Here is a 22,518-nt window from a genome sequence, read left to right on the forward strand (position 1 = left end):
TCACTGCAACCTCTGCCTCCCGGGTTCAAGCAATTCTCCTGCCTCAGCCTCCCAAGTAACTGGGATTACAAGCATGCACCACCATCCCAGTTAATTTTGTATTTTTTTACTGGAGACAGGGTTTCTCCACATTGGTCAGGCTGATCTCAAACTCCTGATCTCAGGTGATCCGCCTGCCTCGACCTCCCAAAGTGCTGGGATTACAGGTGTGAGTCACTGCACCTGGCAAGTTTTGGTGATTTCTTGTCTTCTGCTAGCTTTGGGATTTGTTTGCTCTTGGTTGTGATGTTAGCTTGTTAACTTGAGATCTTTCTTTTTGATGTGGATATTTAGTGCTATAAATTTCCCTGTCAACACTGCCTTAGCTGTGTCCCAGAGATTCTGGTATGTTGTATCTTTGTTCTCATTAGTTTCAAAAAACTTGCTTTCTGCCTTTATTTCATGATGTACTCCAGGAGCAGGTTATTCCATTTCCGTTAGAATTGTATGGAGTGATTTTTATAAGCAAAACACAGAGGTGTTTCTCTACAGTTCTAGAAAAGGATGTGAGGCAATAAATCATAAAAATGGCTGACAGATATTGAGAGTTGAGGGTTGCATAGGAAAGAGAGGTAGAAGTAAGGGTATGTGTGCTAATTTCTTCATTTTTAAAAAAGAAAATATAAAAGGCTGAAGTATGCTATGTAAAGGCAAAATGGACAACATTAAAATAAAATAGGCAAGCCAGCACAGTGGCCGACACCTTTAATCTCAGTGCTTTGGGAGACCAAGGTGAGAGGATTGCTTAAGGCCAGGGGTTCAAGACCAGCCTGGGCAGCAACACAGTGAGACCCCCATCTCCACAAAAAAAACTAAAAAATAAAATTGCCCAGGCATGGTGGCATGCACCTGTAGTCCCAGCTGCTTGGGAGCCTGAGGTGGGAGGATCATGTGAGCCCAGAAGTCGAGGCTGCAGTAAGCAGTGATCATACTACTACACTCTAGCCTGAGTGACAGAGGGAGACCCTGTCTCAAAAATAAAAATAAAAATAAAATGGGCAACAACAGAGAAGGCAAATCAAATTCTTCATCTTTCATGAAAGAGAGTTAACAGATACTGTTTCAAGTTTTATAAATCAAAAACATGTTTAAGATTATTTACCAAGTTTTGGAGGTAAACACCAAAACAACTAAAAAAAAAAAAAGTGGCTATCTTGAATAACTGGATGGACTGATTGGGAAAGGCCATAACAAATCATGTTATAATTTTGCTTTAGTGTTATAGTCATAATTCAGATGTTGAAAGTCACAGGTGGCTTTAATATGCATAATCACTATGTCAAAAAATTTCAGGGGAGCCGGGTGTGGTGGCTCACACCTGTAATCCCAGCACTTTCGGAGGCGAGGCAGGTGTATCACTTGAGGTCAGGAGTTTGAGACCATCCTGGCCAACATGGTGAAACCCTGTCTCTAATAAAACTACAAAAATCAGCCAAGTGTGATGGTGGCTTGGCTACCTGTACTCCTAGCTACTTGGGAGGCTGAGGCACTAGAATTCCTTCAACCTGGGAGGTGGAGGTTGCAGTGAGCCAATATCATGCTATTGCACTCCAGCCTGGGTGACAGAGCAAGACTCTGTCTTAAAAAAAAAAAAAAAATTGGGGGTGTGGTGGGGCCAGGTGCTTGTAATTCCAAATACTTTTAGAGGCTGAGGTGGGAGGATTGCTTGAGGCCAGCAATTTAATTTATTTTATTTTAATTTAATTTAATTTAATTAATTTTTTGTAGAGACCCGTCTCTACAAAAAATTAAAAATGGGCCACACGACATAATAAAACATATAATAAAAACATTAGCTGGGCATGGTGATGCATGCCTGTAATCCCAGGTACTCAGGAGATGGAAGTGAGAGGATCACTTGAGCTCAAGAGTTTGAGGCTGCAGTGAGCTATGATTGCACTCCTGTACTCCAGCCTGGTCAACCTGTCTCTAAAAAATAAAAATTATAATAATAAGATAAATGGGCCAGGCACGGTGGCTCATGCCTGTAATCCTAGCACTTTCGGAGGCCCAGGCAGGCGGATCACCTGAGGTCAGGAGGCCTAGCCAACATGGTGAAACTCCGTCTGTACTAAAATTACAAAAATTAGCCGGGGAGTGGTGGTGGGCACCTGTAATTCCAGCTACTCGGGAGGCTGGGGCAGGAGAACCGCTTGAACCTGGAAGGCAGAGGTTGCAGTGAGCTGAGATCACATTACTGCACTCCAGCCTGGGTGACAAAGCCAGACTCTGTCTCAAAAAAAAAAAAAAAAGAGAGAGAGATAAATGGGTGGGAGCTAAACAGTGTGTCTATCTTATATTATTCTTACCAAATGGTATCCAGAGAAAAAATATAAAATTGCAGAGAACCCCTCTGCCATAATATAGTGTAACTAGAACCTATGTTGACTCTCACACCTGTAATCCCAGCACTTTGGGAGTCCAAGGTGGGCGGATCACAAGGTCAGGAGATCGAGACCATCCTGGCTAACAAGGTGAAACCCTGTCTCCACTAAAAATACAAAGGATTAGCTGGGCGTGGTGGCAGATGCCTGTAGTTCCAGCTACTCGGGAGGCTGAGGCAGGAGAATGGCGTGAACCCGGGAGGTGGAGGTTGCAATGAGCCGAGATCACGCCACTGCCCTCCAGCCTGGGCGACAGAGCGAGACTCTGTCTCAAAAAAAAGAAAAGAACATAAGTTGACTCGCCTGATAAAACTTCTTGGGTGTCAGTTTAGTACTGAAGTCCTTTATCTTTAACTTGATGATGAAAGAACTGGTCAGTCATGACTCAAAATAGGTAGGAAAACCCTTGAGGTTTTCCTAAGGAGCCAAGGGTGGGATGGCGTCTGACGTTGAAGGACATGTGGGGAGCCTCAAGGACGCAACTTCTGCCACTGCTGCTGCCCAGGCAGCGCTGTCTGATGACATGACTCCTGGATCCACGGGGTGTGCATGGGTCAAGTGGCAGTAACACAGTGGTTTTTATTTGTTTTAACTGTATATAGTGAATACCTGAGGTAACTTTTTTTTCTGATGGAAATTGGCAGCTTTTGCTCCTTCTCCTGAATGAAGTCATGAGTTAACAAGTTTCTGTTTAGGTAAGTCTCAGGTGCACCTTTGAAACACAATCTAATATTTCACATGTTACAATAGTAGGCCTGGAAAATCCCCAGAGAGGAGTCACGTCTCTTCGGAGCCCTACGAGCCCATCTCCCCACCCCAGGTTCCAGTTGTGCATGAGAAACAGGACAGCTTGCTGCTGTTGTCTCAGAGGGGCGCAGAGCCTGCAGAGCAGAGGTACGTGCACTTCCTAGTCCATTCATGGCGCGGGTGCTCATGCTCTAACATTTCCTTCGGTTGGTGCCATTTTTCTCCTTTGGGCTTTTATGTCTGGACGGCATTCTCAGAGGATCATTTGTCTTTGTTTTCCTACTGATTTAATGCTAGTGGATTTTCGCAAAAAGAAAATATTTATAATATCACATTTAAATAGGCTAGAAAGTATTTGTTCATTATTCTTGAAATTAAATCTTTCTAGATTTCTTTTTTAATGTTTTTGTCTAGGGGAGAGGGTCATCCATTGATTCAGCCAACATTTGAATGCTTACTGTATACCAAGCACTGTGGACTCTGAATAGATTTAATCTTACCTATTTCTAACCCTGACCCCAACCCTATTAGTTATTAAATTATTATCCCCATTTGACTAGATGCCTTTGAGTTGGCTCCTTTCCAGTCAATCTCCATACCTCCACCTGGGTGATTAGTCTAAAACTCATGCAGAATCCAGCACCCAGTCTTTAGCATGGTATCTGAGTTCTTGCATGACCAGGTGTATGCTGCCCATTCAGCTTCACTTCCCTCTGCATCACCCCTACACTGGAATCTCTGTCCAAATCATGTTATTTATTGTTCCCTGAATTCCATAGTCATGCAGTTTGCCTAGTGCTGAACCCTTCACTGATGCGCTGAAAGCCAGACCTGTCACTTGCTCATGGTCGTACTGATACTAATGGGGAAGGGCCAGTTTTAAACGAAGGTGTAACTCCAAATTGCTAGTGCCTGTCTTACAATGTGTTGCTATTAATTTATTGCATTTATTCTTAGGGAGCTAAACAGATATTGGTACTTTTCAATGAAATAAAGAAAATCCATTTTTGGAGAGGGAGTGATGTTCAATTTTATTATACATTTACTTCTTTCCCCCTATGTTTATGAGTGTTTTGAGGACAGGGACCATGTCTTATTCCTGTTCCTATCACCTTAATTGTCTTTCCTGGCATAGAGTAAGTGTTCTTGTGTTTGAATGATGAATGAATCCACATGACTGGATTAGGCTGTCAATAACCTATATTCTCTGTTCTCAGCTCTAGCTAGACCCTTGTGGCCTTGAGCTGTTAGGGGAAACTTGTTTTTTAAAATGTGTTAGTATAGGAAGCTGCCAATAAAATATGAAACTCTTTATATTAAACTCAGCTCATTTGTTAGGTGGCTTGAAATGATGGTTAACAAATAGGCAGTTTTATTCCTGTACTGTTGTGTTCCAGTCCAGCTGTTAATTGCTTAGATATGAGTTCTTGCTATGTTATAGGCAAGCGTGCTATTAGTTTTAATTGTAGTTTACTTAAAACTAATTCTAGTCAAATAGTTCCCAGTTTAGGTGGTAACCATGAATAATCAATGTTTGTGCTGTTAAGGAGAAGGCATCACAATAAGCTGTTTCTGAATTCTCCTATTAATATTCATTTGCTACTTCTTCCTTCCTTCCGAAGAATTTCTGCTCTAGATTATCTCCATTCTAATTCTAATTTTATGATTTCATTTTGAGAGCTAAATCCTTTATCCTCAAATGATGTACTAAGTGATTTATGATTACATACTGTTATTAGGGCTGTAACCACTAACACGGGATGAGGAGGCAGTAGTTTTCTAAGTACTCTCTGAATGTTGTTATCATTGATAGGAATGTCCCCAGGATTAGGAGTGTACGTGGTTGTAATATACTTAACTTTGGCCCTAACAGGAATGATTCCCGGTCACCAGGGAGTATAAGCTACTTGCCTTCATTCTTCACCAAGCTTGAAAATACATCACCCATGGTTAAATCAAAGAAGCAGGAGATTTTTCGTAAGTTGAACTCCTCTGGTGGAGGTGACTCTGATATGGGTAAGTGGGATTTCTTTCATGAACCCCAAATAAAACATGCATTAATAATGATCTCCAGTGTTGCCTCTCCTATAACGCTTGAGTTTGAAGGCTCTTTACAGGACATCTATCCAACACATCTGATCCTAGAGTTCCTTCTCAAGTATCTGCCAGCCTATGAAGAGTTCTAATTAGGAAGTAGAAGTTCGCTCCTTTCTGAAGCTGTGCCATTTCTCTTTGAAGGAATGCTGTGTCTAGGTTACTTTTCTTTATGTGGGATTGGATTAACTCTCCATAGTTTATTTTTCTTTCTCCCCTACCCATCAGTCTTCCTTTTGTCCATTTGGGCCCATCCCCACGTAACACCTCCTCAGATATTTGAAGACGTGTCTTTCAGAAGTCCTCTCAATCAATGTCCCCAGTTTCATCAGCTGTGCATCACATGTCCTCATTCTTAGTACCCCTACCATTTCAATTATTCTCCACCAAAAACATTTAGCCTAGCCTTTCACTAGGTTTCAAGTAATACAAAATAGAGTAGTATAATATGATCTATGCTAAATTCATCATTTTTCGCCTAAGACTATTTAAAGTAGCATTTAAACTAGCCTGAGACTATTAGCTGTTGTGTTGGCAGCCTGTACACTGTTAAGTTATGAAGTATACTGTTAAGTACTTAGTATGAATGTTGATGTCAAGGTCTTGGGCTACTTTTAATTCATGCCTTGCCCTCGCTCTACTTTTGCAATAAGTAGCTCCAACTATAGGACAAGTCCAAGTCCGTCTGTGCTTGCTCCAGTCCAACTACTTTTTCTACCCTACCGGTGTCTTTCTGGACTTGAGTTGATTCATTCACTATTCATATGCAACTCTGATAAACTCACAGTGTAAAAATACAACATTGGCCAGACACGGTGGCTCACACCTAGAATCTCAGCACTTTGGGAGGCCAAGGCAGGAGGACTGATTGGGCCCAGGAGTTCGAGATTAGCCCGGACAACACAGGGAGACCCCATCTCTACAAAATATAAAAAACTAGCTGGGTGCGGTGGTATATGCCCCTGTAGTCCCATTTACATGGGAAGCTGAGGTGGGAGGATCGCTTGAGCCTGAGAAATTGAGGCTGCAGTGAGCCATGATCGCTCCAGCCTAAGCCACAGAGTGAGATGTCTCAAGAAAAAAAAAAAAAATTACAAAAATTGTCTGGGTGTGGTGGCTCACACCCATAATCCCAGCACTTTACGAGGCCAAGGTGGGTGGATCACCTGAGATCAAGAGTTTGAGACCAGCCTGGGCAACATGGTGAAACCCTGTCTTTACTAAAAATATAAAAATCAGCTGGTCATGGTGGCGTGTGCCTGTGATCCCAGCTACTTGGGAGGCTGAAGCATGAGAATCACTTGAACCTGGGAGGCAGAGGTTGCAGTGAGCCAAGATTGTGCCACTGCACTCCAGCCTGGGCAACAGAGCGAGTCTCTGTCTCAAAAAAATAATAAATAAAGTAAAAATATAAAATCAGTAATAATGGTAGCAAAAGATTATCTAGCACGTACTATGTGGTAGGCTCTATTCTAAGCATGTGTAGCTATAATCTCATTTATTCCTCACAACAACCCTACATACTACACATTACAATTATCTCCATTTTGTAGATGAGGAAACAGACTCAAGTTTAAGAGTTGGAACAGGTTACATGTCTAGTAAGTAATGAGGCTGCTGTTCAAACCCCAGCATTCCAACTCCAGAGTCCATGTTGCTAATGATGGACCAGCTGGCTTCTAACAGTTCCATACTCATAGCATCTTAGGCAGATTGTTGGTAAATACCCTGGCTAATGCTCTGTGGCAGAACCTTTCCTCTGGGTTGATATGCAAGTATTAATCAGAACATCCTCGTGCTCTCTCAGCACTCTCTCAGCACACTCAGTTCTATCCCCCGGTCTTATCAGTCTTTTTCTCAGTCCCTGTGATAGAAAGACTTTGGGTATACCATAGTCTGGTTTATTCTTTTTTTTTTCTTCTTAAGTTTAGCTTTGTGTTGAACACATTATAAGAGATTTAGTCGGCTGGGCGCGGTGGCTCAAGCCTGTAATCCCAGCACTTTGGGAGGCCGAGACGGGTGGATCACGAGGTCAGGAGATCGAGACCATCCTGAGCTACACGGTGAAACCCCGTCTCTACTAAAAAATACAAAAAACTAGCCGGGCGAGATGGCGGGCGCCTGTAGTCCCAGCTACTCGGGAGGCTGAGGCAGGAGAATGGCGTAAACCCGGGAGGCGGAGCTTGCAGTGAGCCGAGATCGCGCCACTGCACTCCAGCCTGGGTGACAGAGCTAGAACTCCGCCCCAAAAAAAAAAGAGATTTAGTCAAAACGACCAAAGCCCATGTCATCACACTCCTCAGATTCTTCCTTCTTTGCTTCCACTTTCTTCTCCTCAGCTGGAGCAGCAGTAGTGGAGTGGGCAGGATCTCCTGCTGGTGCAGCACCAGCTGCTGGAGCAGGTCCACCAGCCCCTACATTGCAAATGAGGCTCCCAGTGTTGACATTGGCCAGGGCCATTGCAAACAAGCTAGACCAAAAAGGTTCAACATTTACACCAGCTGCTTAATGAGGGCATTGGTCTTATCCTCTGTGATGGTCACCTCATTGCCACGCAGAGTGAGGGCTGAGTAGATGCAGGCAAGCTCGGAGACAGAGGCCAGGGCGCGGGCGAGCGTGGGGCTGGCACTGCCGGACGTGGTGCTAGTCGCTGGATCAAGTGAGGGCCTCACCCCAGCGTGGCCTTAGCTTCCTTGGAAGGACTGAGCACTGTGGCGGCAGCTGAGGAAAGGGCGATCTGCTTTATTTCTGTGATCTGCCATCTACTAGTCTCCTGACCCTGTCAAAAGAAAGGAAAGTGGGGGGCCTTGCACTGTGATATGTGTTTAGATCTGTGCCACTTTGTTTCTGAACTTGTCCTCGCTCTTAATTACTAGATTCTCTGTTTAGGTGGCAACAAAATAATCTAAAAGACAAATATTTTAGAATGCTGACCAGAATTGTTATCAGGCTTACAGATAGCCTTTCTTTTCTTTCTTTTTTTTTTTTTTGAGATGGAGTTTTACTCTGTGGCCCAGGCTGGAGTGCAGTGATGCGATCTCGGCTCACTGCAACCTCTGCCTCCCGGGTTCATGTGATTCTCCTGCACCAGCCTCCCAAGTAGCTGGTATTACAGGCACCCACCACCAAGTCCGGCCAATTTTGTATTTTTAGTAGAGACAGGGTTTCTCCATGTTGGCCAGGCTGGTCTCGAACTCCCAACCTCAGGTGATCCGCCCACCTCAGCCTCCCAAAGTGCTGGGATTACAGGTGTGAGCCACCGTGTCTGGCCACCTTTCTTCTAAAAAAATATTGTTATTACTATTTTCTGTCTCCAGTCTTCAACATTAAAGGTAATACATTAAAGGTATTATTTGCAGCTCCTCAAGTGTCACCAACAAAAATATACTCTCATTTTCAAATTCTCTCGGCACTCATAGATGAATCTGTGTGAGCATGGAGAGCTAGAGATCTCAGTGTAGCCAGGAACTGAGATGCAAATCATTTCACCTTTGTGTGGTTTGCTCTCATCCTCTAGTCTGTCTTACCATTAAAGTGGGAAACTCTTGACAGGGAAATGCCATGTTTGAAATGAAGAAGCCTACTTTATAGTTTCTCCTCTCTTGCCTAATGTTTTGAGTAGTGTACTATGTTGGGTGTTTTAGTATGCCATGTGGCCTCTACTCCCTGAAGCTGTGTGATGAAACAAGTACCTAACTTTAACAGGAGATAATTAATGTCTTAAGGGAAGTACTAACAGAATTGCTTTAGAGTCTGGGATTTTTTTTTATTGCAAGAACTATTTTTCATGGTGGAAAGGAGAATTTATATTAAAGAACCAGTGGGCTCCTGGGCCCACCATGGCACATTTAGCCTTCACTGGGAAGCAGAACTAAATGAAAGCCATCAGCGGCTAACACAGCTTCACTTCAGCTCATTGTATTTGAATCCTGAATCCAGTGTTCCCAAGGACATCAATGACTTTATTGTTTTGAAAACTGTAATGCTTTAAAACTTACTTTATTGGATCTCTTTGCAGCTTTTGACACAGTGAACCACTTTCCTTCCCTGAAATGCTTTCTTTTGGCTTTCTGATGCCATGTTCTCCTGTTTCTTCTCTACTTCTCTGGCCACTTATGTCTCCTTAGAAGCTCAGTCTTGCTTTGCCTGGCCCTTGACTGTTAAGTTTTCCCCAGGGCTCACTTCTTAGCCCCTTTCTCCTCATGCCTTATAATCTGAGTCATCTCATCTACTCGGGATTTGAATGGTCACCTGTATGCTGAAAACTCCCAAATTTGTATCTGTAGTCCAGCTTTTCCTACTAAGCTCTACTTACATATCTTTGCAGACCTCATTACTTCTTGACTAACTTACTGGCTCCTTAAGTATCTAAATTTAAATTCATATTCTACCTCCCCACACAAAAAGTTCCTCCTGCTTCCCTACCACAGTTACCTTTACTCTGGCTGTCACTATCCTGGTCTCTCTGCCTCCTGATGGGAGTTACCTCTTCCTGTCAAGTTGGCCTCCACAGTGGCTTTCACATATCTACCTTGCCTTCTGCTAAGTTCTGAGCAGTTACCACATTCTTGCTCAACAGTAGGTACCAGTCACCTGGACTGCTTATTAAATAGTTGAACTATGGGGCCCCAGGAATGTAGAAAATTTGCTGAGCTACCCAGGTGATTCTAATTTGGCCTCAGCAAGTACCACACTGCACTGTAAGCTCCATAAGCAAAGGAAGGGGTATATTGCAAATGTAGTATCTAAGGATTATCACTGGTTAACTTATAGGAAATTGTCTTCATCTGACCATTTTTGATCAATAAGAAGGTAATCTTACGATTCAGCCAAATAACTGCTCAATTAAATATCTATTGAATGAATGAATGACTCCTATTCCACACACTTCATGATACAAGGTTCTGCTAGTTCAGGCTCAAGTTATTTACCTAGTCACCTGGCCCATAAGTAAGAAGACTATCATCCATGGCCATTGTTTTCTAGTTCTTCTGAAGACTTTTCTCCTCTGTCAGTTTAAAGCCTCCCTAATCAACCAAGTTTGTTTCTAGGCACATGCACTCTTCCCTCTTCTCTAATGTGCTCACCCCTTGGGTAAGAGTCCATCGTTCTGTGGTTTCATTAGAAATTTCACATTGTGGCAGGGCACGGTAGCTCATGCCTGTAATCCCAGCACTTTGGGAGGCCAAGGTGGGCGGATCACCTGAGGTCAGGAATTCGAGACCAGTCTGGCCAAAATGGTGAAACTCCGTCTCTACTAAAAATACAAAAATTAGCTGGGTATGGTGGTGGAGGCCTATAATCCCAGCTGCTCAGGAGGCTGAGGCAGGAGAATTGCTTGAACCCAGGAGGCAGAGGTTGCAGTGAGCCTAGATCACGCCATTGCACTCCAGCCTGGGTGACAATGAAACACCGTCTCAAAGGAAAAAAAAAAAAGAAATTTCACATTCTTCAGGACACATCATTTGGCCACCCACTTGCTTTCTGCATTCTTTTTTTCTCTTTAAAATTCTTAGCATCAAGTTGGGAATGACGGAAACACCAATTTATGTCCCAAATTCTTTCCCTTTCTGGCACACTGCTTTATTATAGGTGGTTCCCAGGTCTTATGCTGTTAGCATTCAAACTGCAGATTACAAGTTGCACAGTCAGCAGGAATGAAAAGGATCAACAGAGTCTTTGGTTTTTTCCAGCAAATATCCTGAGTTTCCAGTTAGCCATGCAGGGAAACACAGTCATTTTCATAGTATTCACTGTGGTGGCTTTCCTCTGGATCACATCCCAGGCTGCCTCAAACCTGTTGGTACTCGTGGCGGTTATCCCAGAGTCCAAGGTTTCTTCTTCATCAGAAAGCCTTGGTTCCTGTTCTGAGAACAGCATTTTCCTGTTTGTTTTTCTCCAGCAGTGCAAAGTTCCTTTCCCTTTTCTGGGTTACACTGCTCCTTTATTTACTTTTTTGGGAGAGTCTCACTGTGTTGCCCAGACTGGCGTCAAATTCCTGAGCTCAAGCAGTCCTACCGCCTCAGCCTCCTGAGTAGGTGGGGGACTAGAAGTGCACCACTGCACACAGTTTATTGCTCTTCTTTTGATGTTCCTACCTTACCTATTTCCTGATTTCCTTTTAAAAAACAGCCTGGGCAACAGAGTGAGACCCTGTCTCAAAAAAAAAAAAAAAAAAGTTCTTCCATTTTATCTTCACTTAATGGGTGAAAAATAAAGGTTGAGGTCATGGAAAATAAAAGATTAATTTTATTATAGGAATTTTTTGAGACTTTAGTTTGGTGTATATGATTATCACATCTTAATTAACTTGAATGTTTGCTTAAATATAGCAGCTGCTCAGCCAGGAACTGAGATCTTTAATCTGCCAGCAGTTACTACATCAGGTAAGATTGAAAAGACATTATTTACCAATACAAAATTGGCACAGCAGTAGTCAGTCCAACAAATATGTACTGAGTACCAACTGTATACCAGGGGAGTGACTGCTCTAATATGAAAAAATGAATAAATAATTTAGTGAAGGAAGGTTTACCCAGTAGCACACAAAGGAACTGAGATCCAGTAAATACCTATTGAAAAGATAAATGAACAAAAAGAATGGAAACTATTAAAGAACAATGTCAAAACTAGGGAACTGGGAAAACTGTTGAGTAACTTTAATAAAAGTGTGACTGATTCACTTGGGAAACAAATTTCCTTAAGGAGTTATTTGTGGATTAAGATGGTCTCTGGGCTGGGCGCAGTGGCTCACGCCTGTAATCCCAGCACTTTGGGAGGCCAAGGCAGGTGGATCACCTGAGGTTGGGAGTTCGAAACCATCCTGACCAACATGGTGAAACCCCGTTTCCTAAAAATACAAAAAAGTAGCCCGGTGTGGTTGTGGGTGCCTGTAGTCCCAGCTACTTGGGAGACTGAGGTGGGAGAATCCCTTGAATCTGGGAGGCGGATGTTGCAGTGAGCCAAGATCATACCACTGCACTTCAGCCTGGGTGCGACAGAGACTGTCTCCAAAAAAAAAAAAGAGGGTCTCTGTGTGGTGGGTCCTGGTGTTGTTCTAGGTCACTTGCCAAGTGCTATGTGTATTCAGTGGGCTGATGGGGCAGTGCATGTTTGTTTCCTGATTGGCCTTTCAGAAATAAGTGGAAATGTTTTTGATTCTTTTTCAGGCTCAGTTAGCTCTAGAGGCCATTCTTTTGCTGATCCTGCCAGCAATCTCGGGCTGGAAGACATTATCAGGAAGGCTCTCATGGGAAGCTTTGATGACAAAGTTGAGGATCATGGAGTTGTCATGTCCCAGCCTATGGGAGTAGTACCTGGTACTGCCAACACCTCAGTTGTGACCAGTGGTGAGACACGGAGAGAGGAAGGGGACCCGTCACCTCATTCAGGTACAGCTTTCATTTTATTGCTTTCCTGCTGCTTTTCCCCAAAAAAGCCAGTTTATTTCCCAAGCTCCGATGCATCACTAAGACATTTCATTTATGTCTTTATGTGCTCAGAGTTACCTCTTAGGGTTTCAGTTACTTAAAAAAGGTTTTTTAAAATCTACCCAGACATTACAGTAACATGAACAGAAATGGAAGAAAACTTTTACCCTTAGTGTCACCCTCCTGGGATGTCCATTTTTTGTTTGTTTGCATCTAGTCCTCATCTATACATACTACATTGTAATTATAACACAAATATCTTTTTGAATAAAAGTGATTTAACTGTAAACATTAGGTTTAATATAAAAGAATCATAAGCCGGCCGGGCACAGTGACTCACGCCTGTAATCCCAGCACTTTGGGAGGCCGAGGCGGACGGATCATGAGGTCAAGAGATCGAGACCATCCTGGCCAACATGGTGAAACTCCATCTCTACAAAAGATACAAAAATTAGCTGGGCATGGTGGCAGGTACTCAGGAGGCTGAGGCAGGAGAATTGCTTGAACCCGAGAGGCGGAGGTTGCAGTAAGCTGAGGTCACGCCACTGCACTCCAGCCTGGCAACAGAGTGAAACTCTATCTCAAAATACATACATACATACACATACATACACACACACACACACAGTAAAATTAAAATAAAATAAAATAAAATAAATCATAAGCCATAGAAAAGAGTAGGAAAAAAGGTGTAATCATAGCACTTTGTGAGGCTAAGTTGGGTGGATCACTTGAGCTTAGGAGTTTGAAACCAGCCTGGGCAACATGGTGAAAACCCCATCTCTACAAAAATTACAAAAAATTAGTTGGGTGTGGTGGCTCACGCCTGTAGTCCCAGCTACTTGTGGGGGCCGAGGTAGGAAGATCACTTGAGCCCAGGAGGTGGAGGTTGCAGTGAGCCGCGATTGTGCCACTGCACTCCAGCCCAGGTGACAAAGTGAGACCCTGTCTCAAAAAAGAAAAAAAGTAGGAAAAAAGGGAAGAAAAAGAAACACTTCTTCAGAGCACATCATCCAGAATGCTAATGCTTCTATCTGGTAAGCATTGTGTCAGGTATGTCTCTGGATAGCCAGAAAAGAGTTGCTAGAATGAGATTTTATACATTCTGTTAAAAACAAGCACACAAAAAAACCATAATAATCCTAAGCTTTAATCTTATAACCTTTTCCTTAATATTTTGAGAACTAATATCTCTTGTGCTTTTAAAAATTATCTGAAGTTCAGCAGTATTTCTGTTTTAGCTTAGATTTATTTTTCTGTTATCATCAAGCAAAAGATCTATCTCACTATGGTTAAGAAAAATATTAAAGAGATTAGAGATCTTTAAAAAAAAAAAAACTATACATGTTAACTTTAAGACCTTATCAGTGTACTTCCTCCTCTGAAAAATGAGCATCATCTTCCTCTTTCTGTTCTTACCTTCCAAGTTTTATTGGCTTTAAGTGTGTATGTTTTAAGGTTATAAGACTGGTGACATAGGCAATTACAATTGTACTGGTTGTATAGGAATTTGGGGCAGTGTGAAATTGTTTTGCTGCGGCTGAGGAAAAAGTTTGATGGTGACCTGGGCTCTGATCTCTTCTGAGCTCTTTTTGATATTTTCTTTTAGAGCACAGTCAGAGGTGTCTCACTTCTGTGAACTTCTGCCGAGTTCATCAGCTACACAGTGTGGAAAATCCAAAAGGGCTATCAAAACTTGCTGAGCCTCTGCTCAAGTCCTGTAGTAGCATGAAGAAGCTTTGTTCTGCAGTTTTTCCTTTACATATTTCTTTGTGTGGTGTATTAACTCCAATTGGGAAGGGGGGTTGGTCATTAGTGAAGTATGATTTTTGTCACCCTGCCTTCTTTCTTTAGCAGTTTCTGTACTCTGAGGCCAGTAAAGAAGCCTTGATGTTCCAGAAATTTCAATTCCTTAATTACCACATTTTAATGGCAGGAGGATGACCCTTGTTTTTTGTTTTGATTGTTACAAGTGAAATTCTGGCTTTCTTGTAAATACAAGCATACCTTGTTTTATTGTGCTTTGATTTTTGTTTTTTTTTTTTTAACTGAAGGTTTGTGGCAACCCTGCATCAAGCAAGTCTACCAGCACTATTTTTTTAATAGCATGTGCTCTCCTTTGTGTCTCTGTGTCATATTTTGGTAATTCTCACAATATTTCAGACCTGTTCATGATTATTATCTGTGTGATGGTGATCAGTGATCTTTGATATTACTATCGTAACTGTTTTGGGGCACCATGAGCAGCGCCCGTATAAGATGGCAAACAACCCATAAAGGTGGTGTGTGTCCTGACTCCTCCACTGACTGGTTGTTCCCTGTCTCTCTCCTTTTCTGGCTTCCTTATTCCCTGACACACAACAATATTCAAATTTGGCCAGTTAATAACCCTACAATGGCTTCTAAGTGTTCAGGTGAAAAGAAGAATCACAAGTCTGTCACTTGAAATGAAAAGTTAGAAATGATTAAGCTTAGTGAGAAAGGCATGTTGAAAGCCAAGACAGGCTGAGAGCTAGACCTCATGCGCCAAACAATTAGCCAAATTGTGAATGTAAAGGAAAAGTTTTTGAAGGAAATTGAAAGTGCTATTCCAGTGAACACACAAATGGTAATAAAGCAAAACAGTGTTTCGTGATACACAGAACGTTTTAGTGGTCTGGATAGAAAACCAAGCCAGCCACAACATACCCTGAAGCCAAAACCTAATCCTAATCCAAGCCCTAACTCTTCAATTCTCTGAAGGCTCAGAGAGGTGAGGAAGCCACAGACCAGAAGGCTGAAGCTAGCAGAGGCCGGTTCAGAGGCTGAAGAAGCTGTCTCCATAACATAAAAGTGCAAGGTGAGGGAGGGAGAAAGTGCTGATGAAGATGTTGCAGCAAGTTACTCAGAAGACCTAGCTAAGATCATTGATAAAGGTGACTACATTAAACAACAGATCCTCCATGTAAACAAAACAGCCTTCTACTGGAAGAGTCCAAAACGTCAAAATACAGGCTGACTCTCTTGTTAGGGGCTAATACAGATGGTGACTTGAAGTTGAAGCCAGTGCTCCTTTACCATTCTGAAAATCCTAGGGCACTTAAGAATTATGCTCGGTCTACTCACCTGTGCTCTAGAAACAGAACAAAGCCTAGATGACAGCATGTGTTTACAGAATGGCTTGCTGAATATTTTAAGCCCACTGTTCAGACCTACTGCTTAGAAAAAAAAAAAGATTTTCAATACTGCTCATTAATAATCCACTTAGTCACCCAAGAGCTCTGATGGAAAGGTTCAAGGAGATGAATGTTGTTTTTATGCCTAACACAACATCCATTCTGCAGCCCATGGATCAAAGAGTAATTTCTACTTTCAAGTCTTATTATTTAAGAAACACATTTCATAAGGCAATAGCTGCCATAGTGATTCCTCTGATGGATCTGAGCAAAGCAAACTGAAAACCTTCTGAAAAGGATTCACCATTTTAGATGCTATTAAAGACATTTGTAATTCATGGGAGGAGTTAAGAGTATCAACATTAACAGGAGTTTGGAAAAAGATGATTCTAACTCCCATGGATAACTTGGGAGGGCGTCAGTGGAGGGAGTCACTGCAGGTGTAGTAGAAATAGCGAGAGAGGCTGGGTATGATGGCTCATGCCTGTACTCCCAGCACTTTGGGGTGGCTGAGGCAGTAGAATCACTTGAACCCAGGAGTTTGAGACCAACCTGGGCAACATAGTGAGACCCCATCTCTGCAAAAATTTTAAACAGTAGCCGGGTGTGGTGGTATGCACCTGCAGTCCCAGCTACTTGGGTCTGAGGTGGGAGGATTGCTTGAGACCAAGAAGTTGAGGCTTTAGTGAGCTGGTAAGCCATGATTGCACCACTGCAGTGCAGCCTGGGCAGCAGAGGTGAGACCCTGCCTTAAAAAAGAAAAAAGAGGCTGGGCGCGGTGGCTCAAGCCTGTAATCCCAGCACTTTGGGAGGCTGAGACAGGCAGATCACGAGGTCAGGAGATCGAGACCATCCTGGCTAACACGGTGAAACCCCGTCTCTACTAAAAAATACACACACACACACACAAAAAAAAAACTAGCCAGGCGAGGTGGCAGGCACCTGTAGTCCCAGCTACCTGGGAGGCTGAGGCAGGAGAATGGCGTGAACCCGGGAGGCGGAGATTGCAGTGAGCTGAGATCCGGCCACTGCACTCCAGTCTGGGCGACAGAGCAAGACTCTGTCTCAAAAAAAAAAAAGAAAGAAATAACAAGAGAACTAGAACTAGTAGTGGAGCCTGAAGATGTATCTGAATTGCTGCAATCTCATCATCAAACTTGAAATGGATGAGTTGCTTCTTAGGGATAAGCAAAGAAAGTGGTTTCTTGAGATTGAATCTTCCCCTGAAGATGCTGTGAACATTGTTGAAATGACAGCAAAGGATTTAGAATACTACATTACATAAACCAGTTAATAAAGCAGGGTTTGAGGGATCGACTCCAATTTTGAAAGTTCTACTGTGGCTAAAATGCAATCATTGCATGTTACAAATAAATCTTTCATGAAAGGAAAATAAATTGCCACAGCCACCCCAGCCTTTGGCAGCCACCATGCAGGTTTAGTCAGCAGCCATCAACATGGAGGCAAGACCATGCACCAGCAAAATAATTGTGACTTACTGAACCCTCAGTATCTCTGAGGTATGCCTGCAGTGTTTTGTTTGGTTGAGTACCAAGATCTGGAATTTCTGTGTTCCCATTCTGCTTTCTTCATTTAGCACTATATAATCATTAGCATTCTGAGAACTTAATATATTAATACTTTAACTTGAATTTCACTTTTAGGAGGAGTTTGCAAACCAAAGCTGATCAGCAAGTCAAACAGCAGGAAATCTAAATCTCCTATCCCTGGGCAAGGCTACTTAGGAACCGAACGGCCTTCTTCAGTCTCCTCTGTACATTCAGAAGGGGATTACCATAGGCAGACGCCAGGGTGGGCCTGGGAAGACAGGCCCTCTTCAACAGGTAAGGAGCCTGCTTTAACTTAGGAAATGAGACAAAGCAGTAATATCAATGTCTTGGTTATTAGTTCTTCAAAATTCAGCAACTCTTCTAATTTGGAAACCTATATTCCCATTTCTGTATCATTAGTAGGTTCCACTTTCCAGAATAGAAATATTTTTTTGAGGGGTCTTGCTCTGTTGCCCAGGCTGGAATGCAATGGTATGATCATGGCTCACTGCAGCCTCGACCTCTGAGGCTCAGGTGATCCTCTAGCTGGGACTAGAGGTGTGCACAACCATACCTGGCTAATTTTTCCTTTTTTTTTTTTACATTTTTTGTAGGGACAAGGTCTCACTACGTTGCCCAGGTTGGTCTCGAACTCCTGAACTCATTCCTCCTGTTTTGGCCTCCCAAAGCATATTACAGGCGTCAACCAATGCACACGCCCAGAATATGCACATATAACCTGAAACATTTTTAGAATGCAAAGCCTGATTACCATAAACAAAGGAAGAGCTATGAAAAAATAATCTCAGCCATTCTCCTCACTTCTGAATTACACTGGTAGTGAACATTTGCAAAGCAAATAAGGTGGTTTTAGTTACTTTGAGAACTGTACCTGAATGTACCCATGCCACTTCTAAGAGAACTTAACTTTCTCTAAGATACCAATATGAAGGGTAAATACTAAGAAATCAAAATTAGAAATGAGAAGACTAGTTTAAAAAGCCATCATCTGGCCAGGTGCGATGGCTCATGCCTGTCATCCCAGCATTTTGGAAGGCTGAGGTGGGCGGTTCACTTGAGGTCAGGAGTTTGAGACCAGCCTGGCCAACATGGTGAAACGCCGTCTCTACTAAAGATACAAAAGTAAGCCGGGTGCAGTGGCATGTGTCTGTAATCTCAGCTACTCGGGTGCCTGAGGTGGGAGAATCGCTTGAACCTGGGAGGTGGAGACTGCAATGAGCTGAGCTTGCGCCGCTGCACTCCATCCTGGGCAACAAAATGAGACTCCATCTTAACAAAAACAAAAAAAGCCGTCATCTCTCTGTACATTCACTACATTTATACAAACTGATGAAAAACAATACTCCAGGACACTCATTATTTTCTATTTGGTGCCTATTTGTAAACTTAAAAAAATGTATATAATAACTATGATCATGCTAGCTTTAAAAAGCAACAGACTTTTAAAATAAAATTGGGATATTATGAATTTTAGAGTCTCAGAGAATTATAAGCCATCTTTTCCTTAGGATTAAATACAAATATGTCACTGGAAAAAATCTGAAATGTCCCCTGCCCCTTAAGACATATATAAATTATATCAGCCTTTTGCATTATAAAACTCATGCCACATGCAAAGTGGTTGTGTTTGAGTTTGAAAGCTTACAGCCTAGACCAGTGGTTGCGGCTTCTCAAATCTCTCTTAGGGAAGAATTAATTAGACCATACATGAGATTTATTATTTGATGAAATGGTTATGTTTTATGTTTTTGTTTTTTGAGACGGAGTTTCACTCTTGTTGCCCAGGCTGGAGTGCAATGGTGCTATCTTGGCTCACTGCAACCTCCACCTCCTGGGTTCAAGCGATTCTCCTGCCTCACCCTCCCAACTAGCTGGGATTACAGGCATGCGCCATCACGCCCGGCTAATTTTGTAAGACGGGGTTTCTCCATGTTGGTCAGGCTAGTCTCGAACTCCCGACCTCAGGAGATCCACCTGCCTCGGCCTCCCAAAGTGCTAGGATTACAGGCGTGAGCCACTGCATCTGGCCTGTTTTTGCGTTTTCTTAAGCTGTAGGCGGCTTTCTGGGGACAAATTAAACATCTAGAAACTGATGAAGGGCAGCAGTTTTCATTAATTACCTCATTTCTCAATCTTGTATACTTTAAAATCTGCCCAGTGAGATTCAGCAGATGACATGCATCCTGCTGCCCCTCAGTCTGCAGATGTTCCTGGGTACTTGTCTGTTGTTGAGAACTGTACTCTTGAATTTCTCTTGAAGAGTTAAGGAAGCTCTTGGTATAACCTGACTCTGTTTCAATTAGAGCTTAATACTCAATAGTACAACTTGGATTCTCCATGGAAACACCTGATAGTTATAGACTTAACTAAAAATCTAGCCTGGGCTTTTTCTTCTGGGCTCAACAGCCCTCAATCATATGCTATTCATGTTACTCTTCTTTTTTGGACCCGCACTGACTGCTACATATCATTGGCTAGGATTTAAGTGGTGAGACTTTGGCCCTTCCGTGTTGTATTCATTTTGCTTTCATGGTGCCACATGACCATTTTAGAACAATTCTATTCTACTCCATCCTAGAAAAGTTGGATTGGATGAAGTAGCAGTTATGCTCATGACAATGAAAACCTAATTTTTCTTTTGTCAGGCTCAACTCAGTTTCCTTATAACCCTCTGACTATGCGGATGCTCAGCAGTACTCCACCAACACCGATTGCATGTGCTCCCTCTGCTGTGAACCAAGCAGCTCCTCACCAACAGAACAGGATCTGGGAGCGAGAGCCTGCCCCACTGCTCTCAGCACAGTACGAGACCCTGTCGGATAGTGATGACTGAACTGCACAAAGTGAGGGGAACAGGGTGCAGGAGAGGGATCTCTAGTTTTTGGTGGTTTAATTTTTAGTAGCAGGTCAAAAACCTGCCCTCCTATGACTTATTCCCTGAGACTTTTCAGGAGAGCCAGCCCACAGATGATGAAGAAATGATGGAAATTCATTTGGAGAGTCAAATGGGAAAAAACCATACAAAAAACTGCCTTTGATACAGGCAATTCAGTGGACTATAATAATAGTGGAGGGTTGAGATGTAGAGTTTTTAAAAAGTGGACAGTTCCTGTTCTTACATCTGTTTGTAAAGAAAACCATAATGTCTTTAAATCACTCTTCTGTAAATAGATGACCTTTTTGCAGTGTATATCCCCTTGCTGTAGTATCTGGTGTACTTATGTTCAAATCAGCGCATCAACTTTGGGGGTGATTTTTAAAAATCTTTTTGTCTATCTTTTTAACCCTAGCCTTCTAAACAACCTCATACAGCCCAGTTACATAATGTTGGCTGTCACGGGCATTGTACTTTTATCTGATTTTGTTTCCTCTAAATTCAGCTTTCCAGTGATGTTTAAAATCTTGTGAAAATGTTTAGATTTTTAACACAGACCCTGTCATAAAATCTGTACGTTAGGGTCAGAAGGTAGAAGTAACAAATTCTGCCATATTGTAAATTTCCAGTGCAGGCTTTAATTTTTTTTTTTTTCATTAGTAGCACTGAAAAAATATTACTGCATGGGTATGTTCTAGTTCAGTTTATAAAGTTTTAAAGGCTTATTTGAGGCATACCTCACTGTTATGCACACTGGTAATTTAACCATGCCCCTAAGTATTCCTTTTCTCCTGCATTTGATGCAGCCCAACAAAGCTTTTGTTTTGAAATAAATTTGACTACCCTGTCCATAGCTACAGTAGATTATTTGTGATTTAAGGCTCCTGGTGTCTCAGGTTCCAAAGGAAAAGCTTACATATTTTTCCCTTAGTTTGATATATATGATTGGTTGCGTTAAAAGATAATGATCTGTGTAGTATTTAGATGTGCTTTGTGCTGTATCCTGAAAAACTCATGGTGAACACAGCCCTTTTCCCCATCGCTGTGGACCAGCACTTACTCTCACTTTGCTTCCTTGGGATAAGAGTTTACTGTTAAATGTTTTCATTTCACAGATTCTCAAGGTGCAAATAATTTAAAAGACTGAATTCTAAACTAATTATGGTACTAGAGGGCCAGTTGTATCTTTCATTAAGAATTGCTTGCTGAATTTTAAAGTTTTTTTCATACAGTTTATCATAGCATTTAATTATCTTTCCATAACATATAGATACTAAGTTTTGGGAGAATGCCACTGGTAACTGGAAAGGGGAGAAATAGATCTCTCAAGATGATAAAAATTAGTACTTTACAGACTTTCAAGTAGACCTAGACTTTTAAACAAAAGTACTCAAGGCTTTTAAGGAAGCAGCTCTGTGATTAGCTACTGACCAAGACCCTCCTATCACTAGTGTCTAATCCCTATGTTACAGATGAAGACACAGGTTGAGTACTTTGCCCATACAGTTAAATGAGTGACAGAGATAGGCCATAAGCCCACATTTGTCTCCAGTCAAAGCTTTCACTCCTGTCCCTGTTCCACTTCTGTATACCTGAGGTCCCCAACACAAACTTTAGATCAGGCGTTCCTAGTACTTGGAAAGTTGGTATATTTACAACAGATATATGTAAACACATAAAAATTTCAAAATGAATGACAAACAGTGACTAAATGTTCCACTTCACAGTTTTCTGCTGAATTTTTCTTTTCAGGTACTGGTAATATTTTAGAATTTGTTAATAATTTATATTGCCAACCTACCATAAAAGAGATTATGATGGTATTTTTCTATGACCCTGAGGGTCTTAAGCTATTCTGAGTCAGAATACAGTTGACCCTTGAACAACACGGGTTTGAACTGTGTGGGTCCACTTATACACGGATTTTCTTCCACCTCTGCCACCCAAGATAGCAAGACCAACCCCTCCTCATCCTCAGCCTACTCAACATGAAGATGACGAGGATGAAGACCTTCATGATGATCCACTTCCACTTAATGAATAGTAAATATATTTTCTCTTCCTTATAATCTTAATAACATTTTCTCTTCTCTAGCTTACTTTATTGTAAGAATACAGTATATAATACATATACAAAATATGTGTCAATCGACTATGTTATCCGTAAGACTTCTGGTCAACAGTAGGCTATGAGTAGTTAAGTTTTGGAGGAGTCAAAGTTAG

General features: G+C 42.0%; 2 protein-coding genes across 3 annotated transcripts in view; one reads left to right on the forward strand and one right to left on the reverse strand.

The window, feature by feature from the left end:
- Positions 1–22,428, forward strand: part of NCOR1 (nuclear receptor corepressor 1) — a 190,811-nt gene extending 168,383 nt beyond the window's left edge. For both annotated transcript variants that reach the window (XM_011957971.1, XM_011957970.1), the window contains 6 exons: positions 3,174–3,317; positions 5,044–5,186; positions 11,597–11,650; positions 12,434–12,655; positions 17,514–17,693; positions 20,066–22,428. In XM_011957971.1, coding sequence (XP_011813361.1) covers positions 3,174–3,317; positions 5,044–5,186; positions 11,597–11,650; positions 12,434–12,655; positions 17,514–17,693; positions 20,066–20,253 — 931 coding nt within the window. In that variant the 3' untranslated portion in view covers positions 20,254–22,428. The remainder of the gene's footprint in view (positions 1–3,173; positions 3,318–5,043; positions 5,187–11,596; positions 11,651–12,433; positions 12,656–17,513; positions 17,694–20,065) is intronic.
- LOC105523191 (60S acidic ribosomal protein P1-like) lies at positions 7,527–10,234 on the reverse strand. Its single transcript, XM_011957975.1, has 3 exons — positions 10,204–10,234; positions 7,797–7,914; positions 7,527–7,722 (listed from the first exon to the last, which is right to left on the reverse strand). The coding sequence occupies exons 1-3, from the start codon at positions 10,232–10,234 to the stop codon at positions 7,527–7,529; spliced, it is 345 nt and encodes a 114-aa protein (XP_011813365.1).
- Positions 22,429–22,518: the final 90 nt, after the last annotated feature.

The sequence above is a fragment of the Colobus angolensis genome, unplaced genomic scaffold, assembly GCF_000951035.1.
Source record: "Colobus angolensis palliatus isolate OR3802 unplaced genomic scaffold, Cang.pa_1.0 Scaffold452, whole genome shotgun sequence".
Taxonomy (NCBI): domain Eukaryota; kingdom Metazoa; phylum Chordata; class Mammalia; order Primates; family Cercopithecidae; genus Colobus; species Colobus angolensis.

What these genes read in the sequence shown, in the direction of transcription:
- LOC105523191 (XM_011957975.1), bottom strand. Translation starts at nt 10,234, where the DNA reads ATGGATGATAGTCTTCTTACTTATGGGCCAG. An exon ending in TCTTCTTACTTATGGGCCAG is followed by an intron (nt 7,915 to 10,203) that starts GTGACTAGGTAA and finishes CACTTGATCCAG; the next exon opens with CGACTAGCACCACGTCCGGC. An exon ending in GGCAATGAGGTGACCATCAC is followed by an intron (nt 7,723 to 7,796) that starts AGAGGATAAGAC and finishes CTTGTTTGCAAT; the next exon opens with GGCCCTGGCCAATGTCAACA.